The 22057-nt window shown below is 46.6% G+C and overlaps 5 protein-coding genes across 5 annotated transcripts; 3 read left to right on the top strand and 2 right to left on the bottom strand.

Annotated features, from left to right (window-relative positions):
• Window positions 1-3613: 3613 nt before the first annotated feature.
• Z519_12204 (uncharacterized protein) lies at window positions 3614-3818 on the bottom strand (the record flags this gene model as incomplete). The annotated part of the gene is made up of 2 exons (XM_016769910.1): window positions 3614-3623; window positions 3673-3818. 2 exons carry the CDS (start codon window positions 3816-3818, stop codon window positions 3614-3616), a joined length of 156 nt encoding a protein of 51 aa, XP_016613762.1.
• A 4373-nt stretch (window positions 3819-8191) lies between these two features.
• Window positions 8192-10210, top strand: Z519_12205 (uncharacterized protein; the record flags this gene model as incomplete). Its single annotated transcript, XM_016769911.1, has 1 exon — window positions 8192-10210. One exon carries the CDS (start codon window positions 8192-8194, stop codon window positions 10208-10210), a length of 2019 nt encoding a protein of 672 aa, XP_016613763.1.
• Window positions 10211-12083: 1873 nt separating this feature from the next.
• On the top strand, window positions 12084-12524 carry Z519_12206 (uncharacterized protein; the record flags this gene model as incomplete). The annotated part of the gene is made up of 1 exon (XM_016769912.1): window positions 12084-12524. One exon carries the CDS (start codon window positions 12084-12086, stop codon window positions 12522-12524), a length of 441 nt encoding a protein of 146 aa, XP_016613764.1.
• A 1392-nt stretch (window positions 12525-13916) lies between these two features.
• Z519_12207 (uncharacterized protein) lies at window positions 13917-14792 on the bottom strand (the record flags this gene model as incomplete). The annotated part of the gene is made up of 3 exons (XM_016769913.1): window positions 13917-13993; window positions 14051-14309; window positions 14412-14792. The coding sequence occupies 3 exons, from the start codon at window positions 14790-14792 to the stop codon at window positions 13917-13919; spliced, it is 717 nt and encodes a 238-aa protein (XP_016613765.1).
• Window positions 14793-16621: 1829 nt separating this feature from the next.
• On the top strand, window positions 16622-18067 carry Z519_12208 (uncharacterized protein; the record flags this gene model as incomplete). The annotated part of the gene is made up of 1 exon (XM_016769914.1): window positions 16622-18067. The coding sequence occupies one exon, from the start codon at window positions 16622-16624 to the stop codon at window positions 18065-18067; it is 1446 nt and encodes a 481-aa protein (XP_016613766.1).
• Between the last annotated feature and the right edge of the window lie 3990 nt (window positions 18068-22057).

The following is a 22057-nucleotide window of genomic DNA, read 5'->3' on the forward strand; positions in this document are numbered from 1 at the left end:
TTAGAACTTTCTAAGAGTAATTCTATATTTTAAATTAAGATATAACGCTTTTATAGCTTTTTAATATACTTACTAAGAATTATCTCGTAGTACGTATCCCGGCTAGTTATAAAGAAAATAATTTTCTTTAGAACTACTTAAGTTTAAATTTCGTTGACTAGACTATCTACCGTAGTACTACGATATTTCTTCGAATCGAACCGAACGATTCTAGAATTACTACTCGCGTAAGAGCTAAATCGCTTCCTAAGAAATACTCTTTAATATCTTAATTAGTTGAGTTATAAAGTTTAGAATAATAGCGTCTCGCGTCTAGATCGATAGTATTAGTGCTCTCATTAAACGGAATAATTTCTTCACCGATTAATTATTTCTCTTAGGGGTAGGAGGTCGATTTATTAGCGACGAAGTATTTCTATTGAACTTCGTTTTACTATTCGTACGATCGTTACGACGACGTTATTCTTACGATTCTTTCTTTCGAACGACTAAGGGTCGAGTCTTCCTTTCGTACGCTAATTCTTAGAACTTCTCGTTGAGTACTCCTTACGTAAATTTCTTATTTTTATTATTAATATCTTATAGTTCTTTTATCTAATTTTAGTATTTCTAAAAGTTTAAATTCTTCGGCTTTTAATTTATTAAATTCTATTTCTTTTAAATCTTATCTATATAAGTCTTTAGTAATTTTAATAAAAGAAGACGATAGTAAATATAGTTAGTCTCGGCTTCGATTCTAATTAAATAAGTCGTAATCTTACGAAATTAACGAAGATATAGCTCTAGATTTTAAGACTTCTCTCGTCGATACTTCGCGAGTATCTAAAGATATTAAATACTCATTATTCGCTATACTTCGTCTCGATCTTTATATTTATTTAAGATCTTCTCTTTAAACTTTTTCTACTTTATTACGTTATACTTAGCGAGCTCTTTATAGCGTTCTTTCTCTACTTTAGATATAAAGCGAATAGATCTATGAATACGTTCTTCGCTTAATATAATCTAGTTATATTTATATAGTTCTTTAAACTTCTCGAAGAAAGAGATAGCGTTCTTCTTATTAAAGTATAAAAGATTATCACTTTCGTTCGAGCTCTAAGATATTTCTCTTATTAATATTACGATAGAAGAAACGTATAATAATTATATCGTTAAATTTAACGTCGATAGATCTTATAAACTAATACTTAACATTATAGAAGGTCCTAGCTTTTCTTTATTATTCGATTCTTCCGTAGACGATATTTTCCTTTATTAAATTATTCTCACTTCTTCTCTTATAATCGAAATAGTGTAAAATCTTAATAGCGAAACTAAAAGATCTAAATATTTTATTATTTTTAGTACTTTTATTATTATTTTTTCTCTTCTTCTCTTTATTTCTTTACCGACTTTCTCGTTAAGCTTCTTTCTTATCTTCACTAGTAATTTTCATTAAAATCTTAGATTTACTTCTCGGTTAGTAGCGTTCTAACTTCGTTTATTTTAGCGAGTCTAGTTTAATCGCTTATTTTTATTATTTCTTAAGTAGATCCGCGTTCTTCGACTCCTTCTAAGCTTCTTAAGTTAGAAGTTTTTAGAGTTAAACGTATTTCTACATTTCTAGAAGATACTTCTCTTCTATTTCTTTTAGGTAGTCTAAATAGTCGTTAAGTCGTTAGTCTTCACCCTATATAGTGGTAGTAAATATATATAGCTAGTAATTCTAAAAGGCACCCCGAGCAACGGTCTCTATGAATAGCTAGCGTAAACCGCTCCGTATAGCGGGATAAACTTACTTAGCTAGTGATCTAAATAGTATACTCTACGCAGCGGTTCTATATATATAGTTAGTTTCTTCAGATTTAGTTAGATAGGTAGGTAGGCAGTTCTTTAGTTCTATTAGTTCAGTAAGTAGTTTATTTTAGTTATTTTTCGTAATTTTCTCTCACCGCTCGTAGAGAGACGCCCATCTATAAGTATTCGTCGAAGATCTTATTAGTGGCACCACTAAACTGGGGCGAGACTACTAGCCATGGGCATTAACTCGTACGGCGGTGAGTATGGTCTCTTCTCAACGCGCACACTTAACTAGGGGAAGTCCTCTCTATTGGTAACTTGGTTGCCTATGTATTGTATGAAAGATAGTCCCCCAGAACTATATAAGAAGAATCATAGTCTAGGGTCGGCGCCCCAGTTAATTATAACGCTATTCATCACTTCTAACTTCTCCTATTATAATAGGTTCTTTTGCCATAGCCTAATTATTTTTTGGTCATTAATTATAGATATATCGTCTGTCGTATCTAAAGCTAACCCAAATCACGAGGTAAATTAAGGCGGAACCAAGGAAGGAAGCATTAAAAAAGAGGGCGTGGCGGGAGAGTGAACGAGAACTTTAAGAAACGCAAAAGTAGTCTTCTTAGAAAGTGTAATGAGACAGCGAATAAATACTAAGTAGATATCTATATCGCTCTTCGTCGGAAAGGGAAGTACACGATATACACTAGTTATTTAGCTGTCACTTAGCCTCCCCGCGGAGAAGACATAGTGAGCCGCTCCGCTCTATTCACGTTATGGCTAACCCTAAGCTCTAACATAGGTCGGGTCGGGTTGGGTTAAGGGGGTAAGCGACCCGACCTCTTGGCGGGTTGGGTCGGGTCGCTAACTAGTTAACCCGACCCGTTCGTTAGTCCTGGCCCGTCGCGGGTCGAGTCGGGTCGACCCACGCTAATATAGACTAGAGTATACTAACTCTATAAGAAAGGTGTATAAGAGTAAATATAAGGTCTTTAGAGACCTTTATTATTACGGATTCGGCTAAACATCGGAAGGACGAACGCCTAATACATCGGAGAATAATCAGATCACCAACTAAGAGATACGACTTAGGGGGTGCATCCTTATTACTAGCACGCTTCCCGCATAGAAGGCGCACTCTTCCCTCTCTTATGCTTAGAGTCGTGTACAGTATCGACCATATACTATAGGGATACCTTATTATTAAGGATCACCACTAATCCTAACTAAGTTAGGGTTCTCAGCAACAATCCTAAGATAGTATGAGCTGATTGTGAATAACGCAAGGTATGAGCATATTAAGGATCCCTACTGATCCTAACTGGGTTAGGGTTCTCAGCAATAATCCTGATATAGCATGAGCTGACTGGGGATCACGCGCGGTATGAGCAGGCCTATGTTACTAAGAACTGTGTAGTCCAGTAGATAACATGAGTTAGCTACGAAGAGAGTGTAACTCTCTAGGGGAGTGAGGGTGTATATATAATGCCTATGCTCTATTGCGCTCTATTCGCTCTTTGCGCTCTATCGTGACAGAGCCAACAGGGCATCTCACGTGATTCAGCCTTGTTCTCTCGTGGAATCCTCAATACGTTCAATGAGTGTAGTGAGTCGCACCCAGGTGACCCGTGATCGGTCATCCCTAAGGCTGTGTCCAACACTTTTTTACACACTTATCGCTATATTCTGCCTACTTGCCAAGGAATCCCTAATAAATCCGCATTATGTCTTCCATCGAGCTAACCTTAGACTTAAACGCGTTGTCAAGGATGGCCATCGTTATCATGAAGAGAATCGGATCTAAAATAAGAGTATCAACTTTAGTTAGAATTTAAGTTTTCCTGGAGAGCTGTTAGTATGCTGGCACCGAATCACGACGGAGAAACCCACGGGTTCGGCTTCTTCTGGTACCCTTTAATATACTTTAGGGTGATCTCCATGGTAAGGAGATCTCGCTTCGCCACTGGATTCGGGAGTATCACCAACGTCACATCCTCATAGTAGAGAGTCTTGATATCTTCCCAGTCTAGATCCATTTCGTTATGGTCGCTACTAGGTGCATCGTTTTCCTATCCAAGGTAGTGTTCTCTTTGCTTGGTTCGATTAGTCGCTTTATACACCAAGGCCGCCGGGCTAGTTGCCGTGTACGTAGAGAGTAGAAGTAAGAAAATGAGCTGTAGGCGTTGTCGTTCGTCCGGGAAGACCGATGTGTCTAGAACTCAGTGATGGTGGAGAACGAGGAACACGTCGTTAACGTCTATAACTAGCTTTTCCCTCACGCCCGTGTCGAGGTTATACTTAATAGTTAAGTATCCATCAATATACTACCATAGATTAGCGATCGGTCCCGGAGATAGGAAATTCTTTATCCTCATATCACGAACCTCCTTCATCACTTTAGTATATAAACCTTTGCTAACGGACTTACGATACAATATACACCACACTCTCCAATATTCATCTAACGTACTTCTTTTCCGGACTCGAGGGTGAACGTCCAATATCCACTTGAGGAAGGTCATAATGTCTTCCTTTGTGGCACGCACAAGGAAGCTAAGCCTATCTTCTCTAAGAAATTCGTAATATCTAACTGTGTGTTAGTATCGGCGTCTCTACTCGGTCCGCTCCACAGAATACAAATCCTCACCTTGTCCATTTCATCATCACACCCCAAATATTTTCTTTCGTTGAGTCCGCATGCCGCTTCTTTACGGTACCCTTCTCGGCAAGTTGTTGTCGATGGCGTCGATAATGCTCAGGCGAGAGTTGGGTGATTGTCCTGCGACTAAAATCTGTACGGCCATTCAGCCTCGAAGAAACCACTCTTCTCTGCAATTCTTTGCCCCTGGTAATGGCCGATAGTGCAGAATGGTAGCTTATACGTAGGATAGTATAGCTGGGAGAGGGATTCTACACGGAGAGGAGAGAGACAAAGGTCGCGGTCGCCGGCTTAAAGGTAGAGTTTAGGTGTAGTCGGTCGTGTACATAAAACAAGGGTGACGAGACGCGGTTCGAGAGGACTTCGTGAGGGTCAGAGAAGGTGCTCTTCTGTAGGAGACTGTGAAAAGATCCATCGAGATCCTTGATGCGCGTCCTGCAGGCGCCATACTTGGGGCAGTGAAGGCATCCATTCTGTCGGTGAATGGACGATTCCGTTGTTTCTGAAGGGGACTGTTTCTGGTCCCACTGAAGCCAGCATGAGTGGAGGAGTCAAGTCTGCGACGAGAAGAGACTAGGGTCGGCGTTCTTGGCACTGAGGGAAAACAACCTCCAAAAGCGGCGGCGCGTACCACCATATTCGGAGGGAAATTTCCCTGCAACTTGCGTTGCCCTGTAGACAGAGTGAGAGTGGAACTGTCTGCTTGATTGTGTCTTGTCCCTCTGCCCGTTCAGAGAGACTCTGCCTGTGTATATACACTTTGGCCTGTAATCTGAAGGCCATTCTTGCAATCTCCTATTCTGTTGCGATGCTGTCGCAGGTCGGTGAGAATAACGGTGTTGAGGTAAATGCCATAGTAGGTGTGACAGCTAGCGTCTCAGGTGGTTTGCCCCAGTGACTATCTTGCAACCCTGTCAACAGTTTTCTAAGCGGCACTTTGTCTCAGCTGTAACAGATAGAATGAAATAAATTTTGACCAAATTAGCCTATCACGTCGGAAATCCATGTCCGCAAATATTCCTGCTCTATCTAGAGCGCTGGAAGCACTCTGGGTTTCTTTTGCGACGACGATGGCCAGATCTGCCAAAAAGAACTTGGCAAAGGGTCTGGCTGAAACGAGAGATGGACTGTGCTGGGAAAGTTCCCGCCGGTGCCCGGGGGCTTTGACGCCGCTGTATCCAGGCACAAGGACCAAGTCGACCACTTTGCCTGCGGTACCGACGGTAAGGTCTACGCCAGTTGGTCGAACTTCGTCAAGCATCAAAGGTCAGGAAGAACGCTGGTCTGACAGCGTTCCGTCGACTTGAGTGATCCTCCATTGAGCCTTCACCTAGTCCGTCGCTTCACGGATCCAATGGGGTTGCGCCCCAATGGAAACGAAGAGATCTGAAAATCTTGACGATCGAGTCAAGAACGAGAAGTCACCTGGGTGGCTCAGAAGGTCAAAAGGATCCGTAGTCACTGAGGTCCGCCTTAAAGCCTGAAGAGTCGTTATGTTATTGCATCCGCGGCGGGACAGAGGCAGCGTAGGACGTCATTCCGGCCACGCGAGTGTCAAATTGAAAAATGCTGACACTTTTGGCCTCGCTGAATGTAATGTCCTGGATAAGGCATTGGCAAAGCCGTATATATTTGAAATCGTTAACTACGTTGATCTCCGGCTTCATGAAGATCATTAGACCTTGACCATTTCCGATTCCTTGAGAGATCGGGGCGCCAACGCGGCCGAAAGAGGGTGGCTCGTAGCTATCCAGGGCGGAAGAGATCGTCCATCCGACGAATTTCTTCTAAGCCACACTCAGGGCGAGCGGGACGACGTAGGCCGTTAGCAGGATAAGCCACGTCCACAGAGAGATGCTGCCAAGAGCGACATCGTTTCTGAGGACTACGTCTAGATTTTGAAGTCGGGCACTCGAGTTGACTGCGAGCAAAGCAACAGTCCTAACCGACGACCTCGGAAAGCTTTTCCTTTCGCCGTCAGGAAAAAGCGTAACGCAACCAATCGATTGATTTAGCCAACGTCTCGTGCGACAGGCCTGGCAGCGATGATGATAGTGCTAGCAATCAGGCAAGAGAGCTGGGTGAGAAGGGTTGGAAAGTCCCTCCCGGAAGGTTGTTTCTTAACTGACCGCAGCCCTGGTGAAGAGTATTGTTGAATGCTTGTCATCAGGTCGTCTGATTGCGGTAGGATTCTGTGAGAAGACAAGCCTACAGCCTCATACTGAGATTGTATCTTTGCTGTCGACAGCCTCGCCCAGATGGTTTCTGTTGACAGCAGAACGCCGCTGTGGCAAACCAACCAATCCACCATTGCTTCAACCGAGGTCTCTCTATAACAGCCTCGGTGCCACCGTTGGTCGATAACGAGGCCTGGACGGATCTGTTCAGCGAACCGCTTGTTGCCACCGTGCAAATAGTACATAGATAGGCATCGTCCCTCAGAAGGAGGACACAATCAAGCAAACAGATCCACTCTCACTCTGAGTACAACAGTTTCTCTGACACCTGAGCCTTGAAAAGCGGCCGGCGATCTGGCACGAGAAAGGGAAAAGAAGTTGAGCATTGAATTGGATGGCACTGAAAGAGCATTATCAGGCTGAAGCTATATTTCACTTACCTGGCCCTATTGCATAGTCCGCGCCAGGGCGCCGGAAGAGCATCTAATCCGCCCCCATGAATTTGCTCCCTTCAAATTCCTGGCGTCAGCGTCTCTCACAGTTCATCGCCTCTACGTCCCCCCAACTGCGACGCGACTGAGTCGACAGAAGGTCCTTCACCAAGTTGTTGCTGACTGATAAATCTCTGAGAGCCACAGTAAGAAAGACGAAGGTTACGCCTTCCACCGTACAGTTTCGACTAGTTCTTCAAGGCGACAGACCGGTGCCCCTTTTCATCCTCTAAACGTTTTGGAGCATGGATCGGATGAAATACTAAATCACTCAACCTCTCAAAGGGAGTGTGTGACTCAGTGAAGGTGCCACCATTTCTGCCGGTATCAATTGCCCTACGAGACAACAATCCTTTTCTCTTCAATGAGTGATAGAATGAACGAATAAATCCTTCAGGTTTTGGGATACCCGGGTATGAGGATGTTAGCTCACACTAAATTACATATATAGCCCAGCAGCGGAGCCCTGCCCAGGATAGTTGAGCCATTAGCGCCTTGGCGCCTATTGCTCAACGCATTCAAACTACTACCATCCCCGTTGCATCCATCTCAGCCCATTGCCTCACAACGAGGCTGCTTAAATGAAGGTACCCAGTAATAGACTATTGGACTAGCCTAATTGAGCAAGCCTGAATATCTCTTGGCGCTGCGGCACGTATATAAGCCTTTCCTATTACAGACAGAACTTCCTTCCTTTCCAATCGATCGACCAATCAATCAATCAAGTTATGGCCCCCTGGATTGGTCCAACATGGATTTCACAGCAACAACTTAAGATAACTAAGAACCTCTCAATATTTGTCCCTCATCCCCTGCCTGATTTGAATTAGCGAATATTTCCATCGTTCTGGTAGATGCAATGGCACGACAAGTAAGAAATGTATTTCTGGTGGCTTTGTCACGTGCCTTGCTTTAATGCCGCTGCCACGTCAGCCTCATTCGAAGCTGATAAGAGATGAAGATACGATATCGTAGGCTCAACCTAGTGTATATATCGCGGAATGGCTGGCGCGGCGTACACGGAATAATCCCCAATCTACAAGCTGCACATTAGAGGAAGCGGCATTCTCTAGAGCGTTAACATGACTATGTCCCGATGGCGAACCAACGTGCGGACGTGCCTCAGCCTATGGCTCGCTATCGCGTTTCTGCCCGCGAAGGTGTCTGCGCAACAGGTCCCTCTTACGGCTTCGGTCCCTTATCAGCAATACCTCGACTTCACCTCCGCCGCTCCTCACGTCTTTTCCTCATTGCGATATCTGTTAGATCAGTGGCCCAACACTTACATTCCGAATGGCCACTCGATCGTGCCCTGCGAAGTTCCTGCCTTCACGAATCTCTATCACGGGAGACGAGATGAGAAGCTCCCCTCGAGTCCAGAGTGGCTGGCATTTGACGCGGAAATGTCCTACGGCATTATGGGTTCCAGCCGAAACTCACATTTGCTGACGTATCAGAACATGAGGCCGGCACATTGTCTTTATTTCGATGGCATGTCCGCGGCGCTGATGGGGACGGGCCCACTGGATTCCCAGATGGTGTTCCTGTGTGGGAATACGACATGCTCTCAGGGAAGGAATGAGACGTGGCGCGGTCTCCTTGACGAGTATTCTCGTGCCACAGCTTTGTGCGACTGGGTCCAAAAGAACAAACTGGGCAGTTTGGGCTGGGGGATTGAGGGAATCGTCAGGATGAACGCGGGTTTCGAGATGATCTGGTGCAACTTCACCAGCCCGACCTTGCGACTAGTCAGCCATGTCAATGTTTCTGTGCCATTACTACCAGAAGGGTTCCGAGACGATGGACCAGTAGATGAAATGGCACCGATGGAAGGACCTCTCACGAGTAGTTTGACTTTTGCTGAAATGCTGGCCTCGCGGACGAGACCCGCATCAACTTCCATCAGCGGGCCAGCCTCAGAAATTCCAACAGGGGAGCCGGACATGCCTCTTCCACCGAATTGGCGAAGCAAAGCCGAGCTGGAACCATTCCTGCAATCTCAGAGCTTTGAATGGTACCGGAGCGCGACCTGGCATATGGGCAGCTCAGACTCATCTATGGGACGACCCGAAGGTCGAGTCCGGCTAAAGTTCTGCGGATTTCTCAGCTACTATGATTCAATGCTCAAAGAATTCTCTTCCGTCTTCGCACAAGAAGAAAAGGCCCGTCTGAATCTCACGGCAGACGGAAGCTGGAAGGGCCCAGGCAGAGACGGCAACTACAGCCTTGCTTTGAAGGAGCTCTCAGCGCGCCGCCGCTCACACAATCTCTCCCAGATCACGAACGACGAAGCCAGCATCATGACCAATGCTGTTCTGCACACGCTCCGCTCTCTCAATCACTCGTCTTCCTCTTGCACGGGCATCGACTGGACTCAAAAGGCAACGGACATAACCTCCCGCTTCTCCCAGCCCTTAAACCAAGTCCTCCGTCTCCTTACGTCCCCACCAACCGACACAACCAACACCACACTCACAAGGGACTACATCGCCTCGCTCCGCTCCAAATCTCACGCCATGCTCATGCCCTACATGACCTACCCGCTGATCGTCTCCTCTCTCCCAGCAATCCATGCCCTCTGTACAACAGGCCAGACATCTGTCCTGCACCCGCTCCGCCCTAGTCTTCTCCCAACGGAACAGTCCCTCCTCGACACCTTCGAAACCGTCCTCTCTGCCATTTGCAACACGACCCTCTCACTAGCCTTCTCCGTCGAACAGACCTGGCAAACATACTACCAGCACAACAACAACAGCAACGGTTCAACCTCGATGATTCCCACCGTGCCCCACTCAGTCCTGCACACCCTCGTCGCGCACCACAGCGCTTCCATCTCCCTCCTCCGCGCGTGGCTCGGCTGGTTCCCGGACGAAATGCAGTGCGACCGAGTCTGCCGTGTCGACGAGTTCTGCTTCATTCCCATCTGGCCGCTCCTGTACCTTGAGCCGAGAAGTGGGCGTCCTGGCGGTAGAAGGCCGCCTCACCGACCGGCCGCACGAGGGGGAGGGCAACAACCTCCACCCAGGAGAGGACGGGGAAACCCTTGGGGAGACTTGGAGAGTGAGCTGTGGAAGCCTCGGTGTTTAAAGCTTTTGGATTAGATTTGATTTGGATTGGATATTTTTCTTAGATTTAGCCTGAGAGTGCTAACTCTATTTGCCCTCGCGAAAGATGTTGAGGTAGTATATCGCACCGTTTCAATAATGCGAACGAGACAAGTCGAGCACAGGTAGTCAACAATGTGCGTCAATTTGCCCGTTGCCCGCTCCAACGGCTATATGACCGACGATGGGGTTTGATCAATACTTGTGTGTCTGATTGTTCCGACAATTCCCGTAGGACTCCCTCGTTGGAGCCATATTGGATGTATTTGAAGCTTCTGCACGGAGGTACAGGCCTCACACAAGGCTCTAACAAGCGACAAGGTTAGCTGGAATGGAATTCTCATGGCAAATAGGTTACTTGGTACGTAGCATAAGATGACTCTCTGTATTTACTTCATCTTACGCAATATGTCTGGATTAATGCTTCCTCCCGACTGCGGCGCTCATCTGCTCTCACCGAACCACTTCGGTTATCTCATTCTTCACAGTTGAGACACGAAATACATACCAGAGCGTGGCGGCATGGGTTTGTTGATGGGGATAGTCAGTTCGTTCTTAGAGATACCGAGCTCCATGATGAAGCAGTCACGATTTGTTTGCTCCAAGCCCTGGCTGCTGCGAACACCCCAAATCTTTTGCGAGCCAAATCATTTGGAGGAACAGTAGCTATATTATGTAAATTGTCTATGATACCCAGATGTCCTGAGACTGTCAACCTCCCAGGACGCCACCTCTTTCGGATTTGCACTCTAGAACTCCGACCATAGCCTCGCTACCTGTAAATATTTGTTGGTACACATCTGGCCATGTTGGCGGCTTTCGCCCCTCGAACGATATTCGAACTGAAATATTTGAGACGTTTCCGCGCAGCAGAAGCTGTTATTTCGCCTCCTTCAAATTCACATGGAAAGCGCCACGAATGACACATTCATTATGCCTTGTTGAGCATATTGCGGTGGTAAATTTTGTCTTCACAGTTGACGGGTCCTCATGGCAACCATTCCCCGCACTTCATAATGAATGTTCAGGACGGCATCCCCCAGCAACGCCAAATCTAGCTGCAATCCCAGGAAGTTGGGACGCGTTAATTGTTTCTATCCCTCCCCCCCATCGCTCAGCCCCTGATTCTCATCAGCCTTTCCACTACCGAGTCTCGGACTCAATACCTCCGTTTCACCAAGGACACAACTTCCACGTTTCATTCTTCTTATCCGTCCGCCAACAACACCCCCCTGGCTAGCATATCTGTTGCAAATCATCAAGATCCCTGTCTTCGACTTCCGGTGCACGTCAACAACAAAGCCCACACGAGTAGACGACCTCGCAATAGTGTTCAAACCTTTCTTGAGCATGTTGGCTAAGCCTATCGACCAGGTAAACTACAACAGATTTTTGTAGTCGGGGCTAACAGGTACTCAGATCAAAAAAATCGGAGTCAAGCCTCAGAAAGTCACATCTTCTGATGAAGACCCTAAACTACCATCTAGACCGGACCTCTCTCCGGTTTCGAATCTCCCGTCCCTTCAGACGCTAAGATGTGCCCACCTAAGGGGTTCTCTCTTCGCCACCTACCATCATGGCAGCGGTGTTATGAAATATGTTTCGTAAGGTCACTCCTTTCCAAGTCTCTCAAGAAAGAACATTCATCCGCCGAGAAGACATTCAACAGAATATATAGTTCTAAAAAGCCCATCATGCGACCTTGTAGAATGACGAGCACATCACCGCAGTGAATATCCCAGCAGCAAAAATTCGTGACACCGACAGAAGCTTTGAGCATTAGTAAGTCCTACCACAGACCTTTTGCAATGAAGTCTAATGACATCCAGCGATTCGACAAGGCAATTTGTTCCAGAAGCAGCCAGATGGCATGACTCCAGATTCCTCCAAGCAAGAGAATCAGCTACTCGAGGAAGAGCTGACCGAGAGGGCGACCATACTAGAGCACCTGCAACATACAGTCCATGCGCTTGAGGGACAAATCGACCAAGCAATTCAGCAAAAAGACGAGGCAGACCCTTGTGTTGCCAACGTCGAGGAGTACAACAGAACTCTGTTGCTAGGCTTTGCGAACAAGCATGCTCTGAACCCTCGTGAAATTGAAGAGCTCAACATCTGCAAGTCAAACGAGTGGAGAAACCTTCGCCAGGCTTTTGAGATGTCTCAACACACATGTGCTGAACTCGTCGCAGCGAACGAAGAATTGGTCAAAGCAGCTGACGACCAGAATGAACAGGAGTCGCAATTTCGAGAGGACAGCGATGTTCTAAAGAAGAAAATGCAAGACTTTCTGCAAAATTTTAGATCGTAAGAGGGAAAGTCACAATTTCATGAAGATGCTTAAGGATCTTGTCAGGGTGAAGGCAGGGTGCCATGGAGAAAATTTCTGGCTTTGAAGAGGAGATTTTCGAGTGCGCATCCCACACAGACGAGACAAGGGAGGCCTTGCAATCAGCTGCACTCCAAGGATCTGAGCTCAACTCGAAAATCGTCACTCTAGAGTGAAAGCATCAGAGGGAAGTAGCCAGCCTGTACGAGCGGATAGCCAACTTGCAACAGAGCAAGATCAGTCTCGATGAGACGAACTTCGCTGTGCGGTTGCAGCTGAAGGATGCGAAGGATCAATTGGAAGCATCGAAAGCTGATTTGGGAGAAACAAAACTCCATACCGAGAACTGGAGAGCTTAATGTCGGGAGCAGGTTTTTGGAGAAATGGCAGAAGTTGTTCAGCACCAAAACCAAGTGGAAGTTGAATAACTTCAGGCCAACATCGAAGCGCTCCAACATCATAACACGGAGCTTAGCATCAGCCGGCAGCAGGCCGGGTAAGAATTGAGCTATTGCAGATGGTGGACTGCAAACAAGATGGCCGGGATCCGTGAGCTTGGGGACCTTCGTGATTGGTATCCGGGCCCAAGTCGAGGCTCTTCGTGAGAGATTCCATTGAGAGGTGTTGGCCGAGCCTCTTGATATCCCGTACAAGCCAGGCTTTTGAGGTTTGTCGGAGGATGAGAAGGCCCAGTTTCTCGAGGCCGAAAACCAGATCATCGAAGGTTCGACCGGGTATGATTTGGAACTGGTAAAGGAACCTCGTCCGCAAGATCTGCCGATGGTAGAGGCGTGGCTGCCATTCGTGGATGCGTACAAGTCTGGCCAATCGAAGACGGGACCGTTGGCGAAACCTCAATTCAGTACCGAGTAGAGGAGATTCGATCTTCTTCCGAGCGGTCCGCCTGCATGTGAGAGGGCGGAAGATGACATGCTTGGATTGGCACGATCGGACTGTGTATGTTTCGACAGCGAGAGAGACTTTAGGGACACTGTTGGACCATGAATGAGACTATCAACCGGTGAAGAATGGTCAACGTGAAGCAGGGATGGGACAAGGGTTGAGGTGAAGGGGTGGTGGCACCTGACAGGCCGCAGCTGGCATAATCAATACCATGTGACTGTCTAGTACTGTCAAAGTAACAACCCGACCAATCCACTTAGCAAACTGCACTTACCAAGTACAAGTAGAGTTAATACCTACGCTCCAACGGCCAGCATATCGACTCCTAGCTCGTATCCATCCGAATCTGGGTCCACGCACGATGTCCTTTGTTAGCATGCTCTGGCCTGGTAATCGCCCTCTCTGGCGCTATATCGCGTATGTTATCGTCCATTCTCGAGCAGTCTCATGATATGTGGCCCGTTCACGCAATTAGAGCTGGGCGCCTGGAAACCAGGATCCTGGAGGTGCATAGGGATCTTGCATCGTGCAACAGATGGTCAGTAAACCTGACTAGTCGGGTCAGCTTTGGATCGAAACGTCATTCTGGGGACCACATTTATTACATTTTGCTACGGAAAGGCCTGGGCTCCAGGCGTCGCGCAGAATATCAAGTGAGATGCCGCTAAACTCGTTGACATTGGTGTGGAATATATTGGCCGCGAATTTAATTCTCGGGGGCTTCCAGGGGTAATCCTGTGGAAATCGAATATCGAGGAAAAAGACTCCGCCCGCATAGTCTGAATCCGAATGGCCCAAAACGGAGGCTTGCCAGTGGAATATATCGTCCCTATCGATCCACAACTCGCCCCGTAAGGCGGATCTCTCACAATGTTAGTAAGTTCCAACATTATCCTTTTTTCAGCGGCCGTTCTCTCCTTGGGCTTCGACGACTCGTCCAGGGGCTGTCGGTTGTGCAGATCTTACTTCTGTTGCAAGTTCAAATTTATTGAAAAATTCAGGGCGGTTTTTGATCGGCGCCGAATCTGCCGGTCCAGATATCGGTGTGTGGAGACGGGCGCACTCGGAGGCAAGTTTTTGTCTGTGCTGCTGGGCTTGGGGGCTGTTGCGATTCTGGAATGTCCACATCAGCCTCACAGTCAGCTGCCGTAGTCTCTGTCTAGGAATCGAGTTCTGTGTGTCGAAAATTGAGCTGGTCCAAAGAGTATAATCCACGGCACCTGACACTGGTGAAGTGATGCCTTTGGTTGTTGAACTCCTAGAATCCCTGGCTACATTTGTCTGTTGCGGGGCGAAAAGACCTCCAACAACATCACGATCATGGGCTATTGTCGGGTCGAAGTCCATCTTTTCATCGTATGTCTCAATGGCTATATCTTGAATTTAATCCAAGAGCAGTTTGACAACTGCCGTATGGCCAGCAGCGGCTGCCAGGTGAATTGGAAGACCCCCTTTTGCAATCCTGCGCAGTTATATCAGACTTGTACCCCAACAGCAGTTTGCAAGTATCGATGTGGCCATTCTCGGCCGCTCTATGGGGTGGGTACTGCGTTGTTCGGCCTGATTGAGCTTTCCCCCAAGCTGGAGCAGAAGCCCTTTCAACACAGTTGCCTCGTCCGATAGCTTCCTGCGTTCGTTGGAGCTGACCCGGACTTGGGGTAGATAGTCCATGGAGGCCACAGCAGCGCTGATGATCTGGATCAGGCTCGCGCCCTCTCTAATGGCCTCCGTCGCGGGCCTCCTGTTCGGTATTCAATGGGCGGTTCTAGATACGAGCAACCAAAGCAAGCATCCGGGCGATTAAAAATTGTTCTCCGGATCGGCTTACGGCTTAGCAACAGGCCCTGCACCCATAAGTATTTGAGTCGCCCTGACCGGATACAAGGGCGTGCTTATGCAGAGCTCCTGAGGTCGTCGACTTTCCAGCGCCAAGCGACGCCTAGTGGCTACCCTTGTAAATGCTGTGCTTGGTCATAGGTGCCTTCCAAGAGCGCTCCTCTGCCTTGGAGGGCGCACTCGTCCGAGAGAGACAGTGATTTGGGGGAAATTGGTGGCTCAGTGGGTTGTTGGATGCACCTTTGCCCCAACAAGCTGCCCCCCCTTGCGGCTGTGTCTTGTGACGTGCTCTGAGCGCTTCGATCTGATTGCTTGCACCCCCCATACCTGGTCCGAAAAGTGTCTGAAGTGATTGCTGACCATTGCAGCGAACTTAGACGCCTCATTATTGTGCTCTCGTGGCTGTACGCTGGTTGTCGCTAAGAGGGTTCCAGATCGATGCCTGAAGAAGTCCAGCTGAAGTGGTGAAAATCAATGGGGACTTCTGTTAGTGGACGTTCACTCACTCTTGCCGTGGCTAGGATAAAAAGTAGGCACGGAGAGGCCTGGACCGAACTCATCAATGGTGTCCTCAGTACCCAAAAAGGCCCGGAAGATGAAAATGCTGATGGTACTGTAGCTTCGGGAGTACAAGGTACGTGGGGGCGTCGTCATCTTGACGCCTGTCTAAAACAGATGCCTAGCCTAGAGGCAGCTGTAGCCGGCAGTAGTTAGGAGCCAGGTCATGCCCTCAGGTGTGTTTGCTCAGCGATGCTCAGCTAAAACCTCAGGTTAAAGCGGCCTGCGCTCGCTCTGTAGGATCACACTGTATATGGCGATTAGGGGTTTCGTTCCCGAGTAATAGAGGTACATACCTAGAGTACCGAGTATGGAGTACCTGTCAACTTAAGGCCACCAGGGTGCCAGGGGCGCAGCATTACTATGTACAATGACACCATTTTATTTTCAAGTACAAGCATCTCCCGGGAGAAAGTCTGCAGAGTATGTTGGAGGCTTTTCAAAATTGCTTTCGCACAGGAGCTGCGATACGCCTGTTCCCACTACAGGTTCCAGCACTTCGAACTCTCCCCAAGACTGCCACCTTTCCTCGGTCATAGTCGCAGAGAAACCACTTATGCAATCCAACGAGTTTTCAGCTTTGAAGGTCCGATCCACCCTAGTCGATCGCACCAAACCATCAACGGCATGTGAGCCCTGCCGCAAGCGGAGAGCAAAGGTAAATAAATGAATTCCCGTTTTTACAGATTGAAGACGGACCAATGGACTAGTGTGACCGACGTCGACCAGAGTGTTCGCAATGCCTCAGGAGCTTGAGGGCCTGCTCAGGCTACCGGGATAAGATGGATCTGGTTATGCGGCATGAGAATGACAAACTTGAGCAAAAATATCATGCCGCGTCGAAGCGGGATACGACTCATCGCGGACGGATTTCCTCCTATTCTCTTTCACCTCAATCCGATCAGTCGAGTTCCGATCGCACCGAGACCTTGGTTTCTTCCATCGACAGACTGGACATCAATCATGGAAAGAAACTTGAATGGCAGGTTGGCCGCATCACTCCACCCTTGGCTCAGTCGAACAGCGAGGTGGCCATCCCCTTTTTCGTTGCCAACTTCGACCAAGGAGTATACCTTGATTATCTGCTTAAGTTGTACGGGACCACTAACTGGTCACCAATGCTCAATGCAAGCTTTGAAGCAGTGGCCATGTCCTACCTTGGTTCTCACCAGCGCACCACCGACCTGAGGCGAAAAACAATGGAGAGGTACTCGGTGGCGTTGCGGAAGACCACCAATGCCGTATCTACACCGGCAACGGCTGCCCAGGATGACACCGTTGCCTCAGTCATGCTTCTAGCTCTCTTCACCGCCTTGTCATGCGAGGATACAGCCGAAGCTTCGCGCATCTGGTCAAAACATGTCAATGCGGCGATGAATTTGATGGTCTTGAGGTCACCTCAAGGACCCGACGGACCCGTTGTCCAAAATCTGCTGAGCCATGTTATCGGTTCGATCCACCTCGACTGTTACGCACAAGGCAAAGCCTTACCACGTCTTCTAACTCTTCTCCGCCACCAGTCTCTGCTCTCCACCGACGACTTTCAACTTCGCTTTTGGGACCTGATCGATGCGTTGATAAACTTGAGGCTGGCCACTGCCGAAAACCGGATTCACCATCTTGATGTGATCAAACAAGCGCTCGTTCTGGACGGGCAAGCACAGGCCTTGTATGGAGAATTGGCATTGACTCACGACATCATAGCCCATTCGGAAGGAGGCATCTGCATCTCATGTGACTATCAGAGTCACCGTCGAACGCAGGCATGCAACACAATGCGCATGATTCGGGTTGATTTGAACGAGCTTCTCTTGAGTCACGCAAAGCGGTGTATGACGTTGATTCATGACTGTCACAGTACCTCAGATCAAGAATGGTTGGAAATGCAGGCAAATCGTGCTACTGTGTTGATCCGGGAAGTCGTCGAAGAACTATACGAGAGCATACCACCTTTCCTGAAAAGGGGTCAATATCGCCGGACCGTCGCGAATCCAAGAACAAATAGTGACATGTGGATATGCAGCTTTCTCTGGCCTCTTTCGAAAGTAGCCGCGTTGTCGGATACTCTGTCAGTGGAATTGAGGGATCGGATTCGCCGCCAACTAGAGCACTTCGCAGAGATCTGCAATAATCATCAGCTCTCCAGGGCGATCCTTCAGCAAGCGCAGGGCAGGTTCACGCTAGTTCAGTATGTATTGCTCCCGACCTTAGGGCTCGACTCCGCCTAGACTGACGCTCCCGCAGATTTCACGCGCTGTATCTCTGCTAGCTGGGCGGAAAAATTGTTAAAGTGACCCTGGAACGCTGTCGTATCTCGGGAATGTGGTACGGGAATAGGAGTGGATCGCTTCAATGGCGAGGAATGGCTGTAATAGCTCAAGGTGTTGTGTCTATCTAATGGGCTGTCTCTGCAGGAGTAAGTCGGAAAGATGAAGGAAGAAGAGAGGAAGAGAACTAAGAACATAGGTCATGCCAAGCCGTGCTCTTTCCGCCATGTGAGAGTCATCTCATGCGACAAACGCGCTGTACCAGATCAGGACCAGCGAGAAGGGGCCCTCTTCTAAGCCCCCAAATGACGCTACAATATTTCGAGCATATTACCCAAATGGGATACGCTGTACTACTCATTGGTGGCCCTACATGGCAATACCAGCATTGCAGGCAAGCCTACGCTGTTCCATCACGGAATATATATATCTCGTCGGGGAAGAACTCTCTCTCTCGCCATCACATTCAACACCTACTCACGCCTCATCTTGCAAGGAGACTCTTGTTCAATATGCTCTTGCTGAGCTTGTGTCTAAACTTTACCGAGCTTATCCAGCCAGCGTACGCCCGCCGTCGTCCAGCTGCAGACTCAGTTGGAAGTAGTACTGGTGGTGCTTTGCTGAAGAAAAATACCCCTCCTCCTCCTCCTCCTCCTCCTCCTGCTGCTGCTGCTGCTGTAGCAATGCTCCAGATATCGCTGGCGGTGAGTTTCCTAACCTGATCGGGTGTCCACCGATTGTGTTATTTGTCTGACTCGGAGTTCTGCTCTTTCTCCTGGAAGAGCAATACCCTCAGCTACTATCAGACCACGAAAAAGATTCGACAGTGAAGATGAGATAGATGGGGTCGAAAATTGTCAACAACGGCACTCAAAGCACATTGTCACGAACCCACCGTTGTCCCCAAGTACTCTACGCCCTCCACCCGAATCGGGTGGACGGTATAGAAAGAAAAGGAAAGGATAAGGCAAAGGACGGTTAAGACACAAGGCTATCGGTTAACGCTGCCTTACCCTTTTCACGTGACAGAAAGAGAGGAAGCTATAAGAGTCTCCTCTCACCTAAATCGGCTGAGAGAGAACTCTTCCTTTTTCTTAAGCGTTGAGTCGTTGTTAATAGGGCTACGTGAATAGAATAAGGCATTTAGCTACTCTAATTCCTTTATATCTACTGCGTTACGTAGGTCCCTAATAATTCTTAACGCTTACCTATCACGTAGTGATACTATCGAGCTAGTAGTAGCTACATACGATTCTAGGGAGACCCCTAAAAACCATCCTTACTAGGGTAAGTTCCCACCTAAATTAGGTGAGAATGAACCCTCCATCGCCCCGAGATAATAGGGCGCCCGAGGTCTCGTCGGGGACTGTCGATGAAGACCCTGCGATCACTGCGGGCCCTATAGACCCGCGATACCCCATTTTCACGCCTACGGACGTAAGTGACCTCGAAGAAATAAATGATAAATAATTATAGACCGAACTATCTAGGCTTAAAAGAGAAAGAACACGGCGAGAATAAATAGACCGAATCCATTACCTACGGAGAGGGGATACTCTTAGTATAGAATAGAGATTAATATAAGAGACTACAGTATATTCTCAAAGTCTCCTACCTAAATTAGGTAGGAATAATAAGCGACTAGCCATAGATAATTTAGCTAGCTACGCGAAAATCTTTAAGACGGATCCTCCGAAGTATTTTAATAAAGGTAGTTACTAAGCCTTAACCGAGTTTATTATGGGCATCGAGATGTATTTCGAGTCCTACTACTAGGACCTAATAGACTCTAAGGTGGCTAAGCGAACTATTTAAACGGCGGTAACCTAGCTAGATAAAGAGCCTCGTTAGGTATATTATAGATAACGCAACGTACCCGCTAGTTAGGAGGAATTCCTTACGTTTCTTCGAGACACCATTAAAGATCTTTAAACTCGTACTTTTAAGGCTACTTATACTGCTTAGTTTAGAAAGTAATAAAAAGAATAGAGTATTCGTTAGTACTTATATAAACTAGAGTAAGTAGAGGCCGAGGTAGAGACATTAAGGCTTACGGAAGTCAAGTAAAAGATATAACGTTTTCTTCACGATCTATAGCTTAATATTCGTAACGTAGTTATAGTAGAGCTATAGAAGATACGTCTTAATAGAGATACTATTCTTACGACCGCCTATCGTCATAAGATACGTTTCGCGAATGAGTAAAAGAGTAAGACTAAGGAGAAGGATACTTTAGAGAAAAGAAATGAGCTCTTAAAGTAAAAGATATCGATGGCTATAATAGAAAGTAAGAATAGAACTTCCCACCCGAATCGGGAGAAAAAAAATATATCTAGTTCGCTAAACGTATTAGCTAAGCCTAAAGCTAAGTAGAGAAAAAAATCAACGTCCTCGTTTATTCCTAAGTACTATAATTATCATAAGGAAGGGCATCTAGTACGGAATTGCTCTAAAAAGGGTATAAAAAAATAGATACTAATGTGGTAAACGTAGCTACCGTATTAGGGTACATTTAGTCTACGAGACACGGCGTATTGGAGCAACGCTGTGTAAGCATTTAAGTAATAGTCTGAGTAAAGGGCGAGAAGCATCGATTACGGGCCCTTATGAACTATAGGGTATAGGACGACTTTATCTCATAGATAACTATTATTAGGCTTAGTTTAAAAGGCGTTCTATCAGATATATTTAGGAAGACTATGAATAGTCGGTAGATCACTATTTACGGCCGTTATAGCCTCGAGATTTAGGCCATTAATAACCGGGGGAGGACTACTAAGGCTAGACTTAATTTATTATCTACGAATATTAAGAGATTCGATATAATACTCGGTATACACTAGCTCGAAGTAATTAATCCCGATATTAATTTTAGAGATGGTATCTAGGTAGTAAGAGATCTAGACCGCTAAACCCGAATTAGTATAATCATAGCGTAAGAGCTTATTTAAGAGAAGAATAAAATCTACATTATATAGTATTAATCTTTAGAGAAATCTTAAAGGGTTTCTTACCTAAATCGAGTGAGGTAGTGTTTCACCCGCCTCCGAACTCTTATATTAAGTAAAGACGGAGGTATATCTTCTCTTTATACTAACTATAGCGACGTAGTATTAGATTCGGGCGAGGCTTAAATTTCACTAGTGTCGAAGGTAGAGTATGTAATTAATCTTACGCTAGGTACAATAGTACTCTATGAGCCTATCTACCCTTTAAGTGGTAGAGAACTCGAGGCTCTAAGAGAATATCTCGATAATATATTAATAAAAGAGTAGATTCGATGAAGTATCTCATCTACTGAGGCTCTCATTCTATTTATTCTAAAGAAAGACGGAGGACTTCGCCTCTATATGGATTATAGAGGGCTAAATAAGATTACGATTAAGAATCGTTATTTATTACTCTTAATATCTGAGATTCTTAATCGCCTAGTAGAAGCAAAACTCTTTATAAAGCTAGATCTACGAGATACTTACCATAGGATCCTCATTAAGGTAGAGAATCAGTGGAAAACAGCATTCCGCACTAGATATAAATAGTTCGAGTACTTAGTAATGCCTTTTAAGCTGACGAATACCCTAGCTACCTTCTAGGTATACGTGGACGAGTCCCTAAAGGGCTTACTAGACGTTTTCTACATTATATACATAGACGATATCCTAATCTTTAGCAGAATAGAGAAGGAACACGAGAATCATGTTAAATAAGTGCTCGAAAGACTCCGGAAATTACGGCTTTTCATTAAACTCAGTAAATGCGAGTTTCATATAAGAGAAGTAATATTCCTAGACTTCATCGTTAATAAAGAAGAAGTTTCAATAGATTCTTAGAGAGTAGTAGTTATCCGAGAATAGCCTATCCCCTAGATATTTAGGGATATCTAGATATTTCTAGAGTTTACTAATTTCTATAGGGGCTTTATTCGTAATTTCTTAAGAGTGGTGGCGCTAA

The sequence above is a fragment of the Cladophialophora bantiana genome, assembly GCF_000835475.1.
Source record: "Cladophialophora bantiana CBS 173.52 unplaced genomic scaffold supercont1.27, whole genome shotgun sequence".
Taxonomy (NCBI): Eukaryota; Fungi; Ascomycota; class Eurotiomycetes; order Chaetothyriales; family Herpotrichiellaceae; genus Cladophialophora; species Cladophialophora bantiana.